The following is an 8,867-nucleotide window of genomic DNA, read 5'->3' on the forward strand; positions in this document are numbered from 1 at the left end:
TCTCTCCATATCTCTTCAATATTGTACTTGAAGTTCTAGCTACAGCAATAAGACAACAAAAGGAGATAAAGGGGATACAAATAGGAAAAGAAGAAGTCAAGCTTTCATTATTTGCAGATGATATGATAGTTTACATATGTGACCCAAAAACTCCGCAAGGTTACTCCTAGAGCTGATAAACAGCTTCAGCAAAGTGGCAGGATACAAGGTAAACTCAAAAAATCAGTGGCCCTATTATATACAGATGATGAAGTGACTGAGAAAGAAATCAGAGAAACATCACCTTTTACAATAGCCAAAAACAGCATCAAATATCTGGGGATAATGTTAACCAAGGAAGTGAAAGACCTGTATATCAAAAACTTTGTGTCTTTGAAGAAAGAAATCAAAGAAGATACCAGAAAATGGAAAGATCTCCCATGCTCTTGGATTGGTAGGATCAACATAATAAAAATGGCAATCTTGCCAAAAGCAGTCTATAGATTCAATGCAATCCCTATCAAAATTCCATCACAATTCTTCAAGGACCTGGAAAGATCATTAATCAACTTTATATGGAAAAACAAAAGGCCCAGGATAGCCAAAACATCCCTATACAATAAAGGAACTTCAGGAGGCATCACCATACCTGATTTCAAGCTCTATTATAGAGCTATAGTCCTGAAAACAGCTTGGTATTGGCACAAAAATAGGCAGGTAGACCAATGGAACCGAATCGAAAGCCCTAATTTTAACCCACACACCTATGAACACCTGATTTTTGACAAAGAAGCTAAAACTGTACAGTGGAAAAAAGAAAGCATCTTCAACAAATGGTGCTGGCATAACTGGGTAATGGTATGCAGAAGACTGCAGATAGATCCATGTTTATCGCCTTGTACAAAACTTAAGTCCAAATGGATCAAAGATCTCAACATACATCCAGCCACACTGAAACTTTTAGAAGAGAAAGTGGGAGATACTCTTCAACGAGTTGGTACAGGAGACCACTTCCTAAACATAACACCAGTGGCACAGGCACTGAGATCAACAATTAACAAATGGGACCTTCTGAAACTAAAAAGCTTTTGTAAGGCAAAGGACACAATCAAAAAGACAAAAAGGCAGGCCACAGAATGGGAAAAGATATTCACTAACCCTACATCTGACAGAGGGCTAATCTCCAAAATTTACAAAGAACTCAAGAAACAAGTCTCCAAAACACCAAAGGATCCACTTGAAAGGTGGGGTACAGAGCTAAATAGAGAATTCTCAGTAGAGGAGGCTAAAATGGCCAAGAGACACTTAAGAAAGTGCTCAACATCCTTAGCCATCAGGGAAATGCAAATCAAAACAACTCTGAGATACCATCTTACTCCTGTCAGAATGGCTAGAATCAAAAACACCGAAGACAATTTATGCTGGAGAGGATGTGGAGAGAGAGGATCACTCCTCCATTGCTGGTGGGAATGCCGACTCATACAGCCTCTTTGGAAATCAGTATGGAGATTCCTCAGGAAAATGGGAATTAATCTACCACTAGACCCAGCAATTCCACTCTTAGGCATTTATCCAAATGAGGCAGGTTCATACAACAAGGGCATCTGCTCCACTATGTTCATAGCAGCATTGTTTGTAATAGCCAGAACCTGGAAGCAACCTAGATGCCCCTCAACTGAAGAGTGGATAGAGAAAATGTGGTACATTTACACAATGGAGTATTACTCAGCAGAAAAAAACAATGGAATCTTGAAATTCGCAGGGAAATGGATAGCACTGGAAGAAACCATCCTGAGTGAGGTAACCCAGTCGCAAAAAGACAAACATGGTATGTACTCACTCATATATGGATTTTAAATATGGATCAGGATAGTGCCAGTCTGCACTTCCACAGATAGAGAGTCTGGGAAACAGGAAAGAACCTAAAAGATATGCATATATGCATAGTACCCAAGAGAAGAGGATGGAGACAAGATCCTCTGAATGGATGGGGAACAGGGCGAGGGGGGGTAGTGGGACCTGGGAAGAGTAGAGGGGGTAAAGAGGAAGGGAGTTGGTCATGGGGGAACAGGAAGTTGAGGGGTGGGGGTAAAATAGGGGGAAGAGGGAATCATAGGATCGAAGACAGATCAGGCACCAGAGTGACCTCGAGTGATCTAAAGGTATAACATCAATTGGCAAGCTAAGCAATAGTGGAAGGACCACCTCGAATGCCCATTCCTGATAATGAACTTGATGTCTATAACTATCCGGGAGCCTTCATCCTGGGACTGATGGAAGCAGAGGCAAACACACAACTAAGCACTGAACTGAACCCAAGGAACCCAGTGACAGAGAGAGAGGAGTGATGAGCAAATTGGCAAGGAATGGGCTGGCAAAACCAGCAGAGACGGCTGATCTGAACAGGGGAGTGCTCTTGGACCCCAGACCGACAGTGGGGAGGCCAGAATGGGACTGATCTGGACCCCCCAAATGTGAGTGTCAGTGAGAAGGCCTGGGCAACCTATGGGGCTCTGAGCTGTGGATCAGTGTCTATCCCTGGTATACAATCTGTCTTCATGTGCCTATGGCACAAAGAGAGATACTCTCTCAGCCTGGACTCTTAGGGGAGTGCCTTGACCCTACCAAGAGCGAAATGATAGACTCTAGACATCCCCTATGTGGAGGGATTTGGCAATAGGGTGGGAGGGAGGGTGGAAGGGGAGTGCGGGAGGAGGGGAGGGAGAGGGAACTGGGATTGACATGTGAAACAAGCTATTTAAAATTAAAATAAAAAATGATTAAAAAAAATAAAAAAAGAAAAAGAAAAAAAAAACTAATGATAAAAAAAAAAAAAAAAAAAAAAAAAAGAAAATTTACTTTTGCTATGTGTGCTTGTTATGCATGTATACACAAATACGGGAAAATAAAATTTAAGTGCAATGAGAAAAAATTGTGAAATAGAATTTTTGGAGGCTGTTTATGCTTTGTTAATTTTCTCTACATGTGGTAGAAAAGAACCAAAGTTACATTTCTCTTCATGGTAATAAATGAATTCTATTTAATCTATTTTAATTTAATTGTTCATTTTGTATTCTGATTATTTAAAGTAACATTTTCATATTATTTGACCTGACTTTGTCTTCTGTATGTCATTCATAGTCAAGCAGATTAAAGCAAGTATTTAAAGTTCCTTAATTTGAGAATTGTATATTTTGTTATTAAAATTATACTTTTATATTTATAATTATATATATTTTATATTTATATACCGATAATAAAGAAAAAGAGACTATTGATTTGAGAGGTTGGTGGAGACTTGGGAAGGACTGGAGGAGGGCATCTGGGAGGGGCTGGGAGGAGAGATGGGAAGTGGGAAAGAGACATAATTCTGTTTTAACTAATAATGCAAAAGAATTATGCCTTGAGGAAAGCAACTTATAAGTATTGTCAGTCACTAAGAATAACAGCTTATTTTTTTCTAGAGAAATGTTTAAGTATGGGACCGTACATAAATTGCCTGAGTTGTTACCAGACACTTGGGTATGCATCGGCCTCTGTAGCATTATGAAGAGTGTGTTTTTTCTACAGTTTCCAGGTAGCTTGGTGTCGATACTTCAACATCTATCATTTCAGGAACATTGTTGTGTTAAAACTAGGCAGGCTTTTCATTCAGGCAGAGGCTGAGACATGGGAATTGGTTGGCAGACAAAATTCCAAATTAATCAATCCAAAGTAAATTTTTAAAAAATTGGGCTGCTGTATGCCCCAGGCCTGAGAGTTTTGGAGCCTACAGATTGCAGGTCAGCTTTCTAGCAAGAACTGAGATACAGTTAACTCACACAACAGCAGCCCAGGGAATCTCAGGGCTCATTAGACTGAGCAGTGAGGTAATGACCATAAGAATCTCATACAGAGCCAGAACCCTAGGGATGGGGATGTTTCTAATCCACACAGCCATCATTTAACTAGAGATTGGCTTTTATAAGAAAGTTGCTAAGACACAGTCTTGGAACCTGGGATGCCCATCTGAAGATTAGTGTCTTTTAGCCTGAGACTGCATTCTCCAACACAGATATGATGAGTATCAAGCTACCATATTATTTTCATCAAAGCCTTCTTCCCCATCACCAGTGATGTAAGTTCATCACGAATGTTTATGCAAACTGCAGACACTTCCCTGGTCTCCTTTCCGCTTCTGATGCTCTTAAAATGCTTTATGTGGCTTACTATTTAAGTCTATATACTTTGGTATTTATTATTTTAATCTAAGAAAACAATTTTCTGAGTCCATGGAGTCCAGAAGAGGGTGTTGGATCCCCTGGAACTGGAGTTACAGATGGTTGGTAGCCACCATTGGGGTGCTGGGGAGGGAATGTTGTTCCTCTAGAGAAGTCAGTGCTCTTAAGTGCTGAGACATCTCTCTAGCCCTTACTGTGTTTAGAAAGGCCCGAGGCCAGCTGCCCAGTTCTTAGTAGCTACCTGGACCATCAGAAGACCCTCTTCAGCTTTCTTTCCTCCATGCAGCGGAGTCCTCCCCCAAACACACATTTGCTATTAAAATTTTTCATTCTTTGATGTACATAAGTGTAGACATATTTTGTTGACTTTTGAAAATTCTTGTTTTTACTAGGGTATGCAGCATGAAATGATTGATAGGTTGGAACGGAATAATCAAGCTGAAATCTTTATTTTTATTTGCCTGGTCCTGTAAAATTTGGGAAGGGAAACTTCTAAGTCACATTTACATTTAACTTGTACACAAATCATAGAATCAATGCATATTAATGGGGAAGCATGATGCTTTGACATATGTGTGCACTGTGAGATTCCAATCAGGCTAATGCTAACCATTTTCTAGAACAATTAAGCATCCCTTCTGGCTTCTCTCTCTCCCTCTCTCCCTCCTTCCCTCCCTCTCTCTCTCTCTCTCACACACACACACACATACACATACACATGCAGACACACACACACACACACACACACGCAGACACACACACACCTCCACTGACCTCTGACAATCACCATTTGGTTTCAACTTTTATACGATAAATCTTTTAGATTCCATATGTAAGATCAGGAACATTTTCCTTGCCTGGCTTATTTCACTTATGTAATTCTCTCCAGTTCTCTCTGTGCTGTTGCAAATGACAGGATTTCATCTTCTTTTAAACACTATGCTTTCGTGTGTATGTCTTTATCCATTCATCGGTTGAAGGGTGTTAGAGAGTTTTCACTCTCTGCTTCTTGTTAATGATGCTTCAGTGAACCTGGGAGAGCAGAAATCTCCTCAGATTCTGATTTCGTTTCTTTTAGACACGCACCCAGTAAAGGAGAGTTACAGGAGCCTATGGCAGTCTAATTCTAATTTTACTTAATCTTTAATTTTTCTGCTCTCCGTAATGGCTGCGTTCCTTTCATTCTTGGTGAGATAAAGCCTGTTGTGGTGGAAGACACCTTATTAGTAGGCATTCCTTCATGTTAAAGGATACAATGTGTTTGTGTCCTTCAGAGAATATTCAGAGGCTCACACCCATTTCTGTGATTAGAGACTTTCAGAAACACAGAAGCTGAAAGATATTTTTAAGAACCATACTAATTTTATCAAACATCAAAAGTAAACTGGACATTAGTGTTATTGTGTTTTATATTATCTGAAGGCAATGCATGTCTTGAATCAACAAAAAAATCTATGGAAACCATAATCTAGTCCATACCTAAAAAATAACTCAAATAACCAACAACTCGAATAATCAAACACTTACAAAAGATTTTGTTTTTTAAATATAAAATTTGATAGTATTCTTAACTAAATGTTATTACAATAAAATTTAGCAGCTATCTAAATATGAACAGCATCGAAATTCTTTAAGATTAAATATAACTTTGAAAAAGTGGATCCTTAACTAAGGCTTAAAATGGTTTGTAGTCATGTGGACTTTAATACATTTATACATTCTTTTTAAATCTACCCTTATGGTTTAGTTTCAATCTTATCTACCTTAATACAAGGTCATCTCTCTGTAGATTTATACCTTTTTTTTTGTTTTTTTGAGATAGGGTTTCTCTGTATTGTTTTGGAGGCTGTCCTGGAACTAGCTCTGCAGACCAGGCTGGCCTCGAACTCACAGAGATCCGCCTGCCTCTGCCTCCCAAGTGCTGGGATTAAAGGCGTGTGCCACCAACGCCTGGTCTGACTTACACTTTTGAAATAAAAAAAATACACCTTTCTATAGGGAGCAAACCTCACAGAGAATTCTTTGGTATAGAAATGTAAATTACAGTTTTTATTTGTTTTGTGTGTGAATGTGTGTCTGTGTGTGGGATGGGTATATGTGGCACATGTACAGAGGTCAGATGACAATATGCAAGTGTTAGTTCTTTCTTCCACCATGTGGGTCCTGGGATTGACTTCAGCTCATCGAACTTGACAGCAATCATCTCATAGACCCACAAATCTGAATGCATATATATATATTTATATGTATGTTTATATAAATTATATGTGTATGTTATTTACTATATACTTATTATTAGATTTTCTAGTTTATACAATACCGTGTTAGAAATTATATTTATAATAAATACTTGATTCCTAGCAATTGAAAACTTTAGACTCCCCTTCAAAAAATGAAAAACCACACACACACAGAAAACAACAACAACAATAACCAAAAAAGAATCAAGAGGCTCCTTGCTCAGGAAAATTTTCATTCTTGTTACACCAAAGGAAGACTGAAGAATCCAGTGTAGCACAACTCAAGGTGTCTGCACACATGAAGTAACAACTCAAGGTGTCTGCACACATGAAGTAAAATATTTTTCCTTTGTTTTATTTTCTCGCTTATTCTATAAAGTGAGGTAATTGCTTCCATGACCTTCTAAACTCTAGAGTTAGATGGATTTTGGACATTTCCCTAGAGGGGAAGACAGTCACTTTGGCCAAGGTGCAACCAAAGCTATGTCAACCCAAAATCCTCCTCACATCTGCTTGTTATTGACACACTATTTTGAAGAAAGATTTGTTGTTATTAAAGTTGTTTTTCTTTTAGAAATTAGGATACCTTTCTGCATGTTCTGTATCAATTTTTTTTACATCTAGTGTAAATGATTTTTATTGACCAAATTCTTTGAATTTCTCAAAATCACTACAATACTGAGTGGGTAATAAGCAGGAATAAGAAAATACAAATCTTGGACCAATGTGATCAGAAAGCAGGTGAAAGTGCCAGCTGCCATGCCTGGGTTATCTCACTGTGACCCACGTGGTAGAGAAATCAGATTCTCAAAAGTTGCCTTTTACCTTCACATGAATTCCACACAGCACACATGTACCCACACACATCCATACACACAGCCACACAAAATAAATAAGTAAAATGCAATACTTTTTAAAGTATGAAAACCTATATATCCTAATAAAACGCAAATCTTGCCTCATTTTGTATTTTTCCAGAGCTGGTTTAAGACAGAACATTGTCTGTTCTGGATACACAGCTTCTACTGCCCTGGCCATGGAATAACTCTATTGGGTGGGGGAGATAATGGGGGTCAGAGGTGGGGGGGATACCTACACCTTTGTAGGAAAAGGAGTTCACCATTCATGAAGCATTCTCTTTCCATTTTACTGCTATTGAACACCTGCTACACAGTGTACATACAGATGAGCAAGAAATGCTTTCTCATTTTTGTCTGATTTAATTAACTTATTCCAGTTTAATTCTTCTTACACTAGGTTGTTTGACATTCTTGTCTGGAAGAGGAGTGAAAACATCTCTGAGGTTTCACGGTTTGTACTTCTGGGCCTGTCGTCTTCCTGGGAGCTGCAGTTATTTCTCTTCCTAGCATTTTTACTGATTTATGTTGTTATTGTCCTGGGAAACCTCCTGATAGTGATGGTGGTACAGGCTGATGCTCGCCTGGTCCAGTCACCCATGTACTATTTCCTAAGCCATCTGTCTTTCATAGACCTGTGCCTGAGCTGTGTTGCTGTACCCAAAATGCTAGGAGATTTCCTACAGAAGGAGAAGACAATATCCTTCTCAGGATGCCTGTCCCAGATCTTCTTTCTTCACTTTCTGGGAGCCAGTGAGATGTTTCTGCTGACCGTAATGGCCTACGATAGGTATGTCGCCATATGCAACCCTCTGCACTACCTGGCAGTCATGAATAACCACCTGCGTCTTCAGTTGGTGTTTGCCTGCTGGTGTGGAGGTTTCATCCACTCTATCACACAGCTCGTGATCGTCATCCAGCTGCCTTTCTGTGGTCCCAACGAACTGGACAATTTCTACTGTGATGTCCCCCAGGTCATCAAGCTGGCCTGCATGGATACTTACTTGGTTGAGGTGCTGATGGTCTCTAACAGTGGCATATTGTCTCTTGCCTGCTTCTTGGTCCTACTCTTCTCTTATGCTCTCATCCTGCTGGCTCTGAGAACTCACCTCCATCGGGGCCAGAGCAAGGCCCTGTCCACCTGTGCCTCTCACCTGACGGTGGTCAGCTTGATCTTTGTGCCCTGCGTGTTCATCTATTTGAGGCCATTCTGTGCCTTCTCTGTGGATAAAGTGGTCTCTGTGTTTTACACGGTGATCACGCCTATGCTGAACCCCCTCATCTACACACTCAGAAATGCAGATATGAAGCGAGCTCTAGAAAAGCTGAGAAGGAAGCAGGTGACCTCTCATGGCCTTGTGAAGGGATGAGAGGTATAAGGTGTCCTAAAAAGTGCCCTGCCTTGGAATGCTCTTACTTTCACCTGTGCATATGTGGAAGCCACTTTAGAGACTGGGCATCAAAGAGAAGACAGCATAGAAATTATAGAAAAATTACTTGCAATAATAGTTGTGAGACATGAACGACTTTGTTGGGAGTTACTATGAGGCTGTGCCTCAGGAGCATTTACT

General features: G+C 39.8%; 1 protein-coding gene across 1 annotated transcript in view; it reads left to right on the forward strand.

Moving 5' to 3' along the window:
* LOC101841247 (olfactory receptor 4Q3) overlaps window positions 1–8,666 on the forward strand; it is a 38,665-nt gene extending 29,999 nt beyond the window's left edge. The window contains 2 exon segments of the mRNA XM_040735760.1: window positions 7,614–7,636; window positions 7,639–8,666. Coding sequence (XP_040591694.1) covers window positions 7,614–7,636; window positions 7,639–8,666 — 1,051 coding nt within the window.
* The last annotated feature ends 201 nt before the right edge of the window (window positions 8,667–8,867 follow it).

The sequence above is a fragment of the Mesocricetus auratus genome, unplaced genomic scaffold (assembly GCF_017639785.1).
Source record: "Mesocricetus auratus isolate SY011 unplaced genomic scaffold, BCM_Maur_2.0 Super-Scaffold_100048, whole genome shotgun sequence".
Lineage (NCBI taxonomy): Eukaryota > Metazoa > Chordata > Mammalia > Rodentia > Cricetidae > Mesocricetus > Mesocricetus auratus.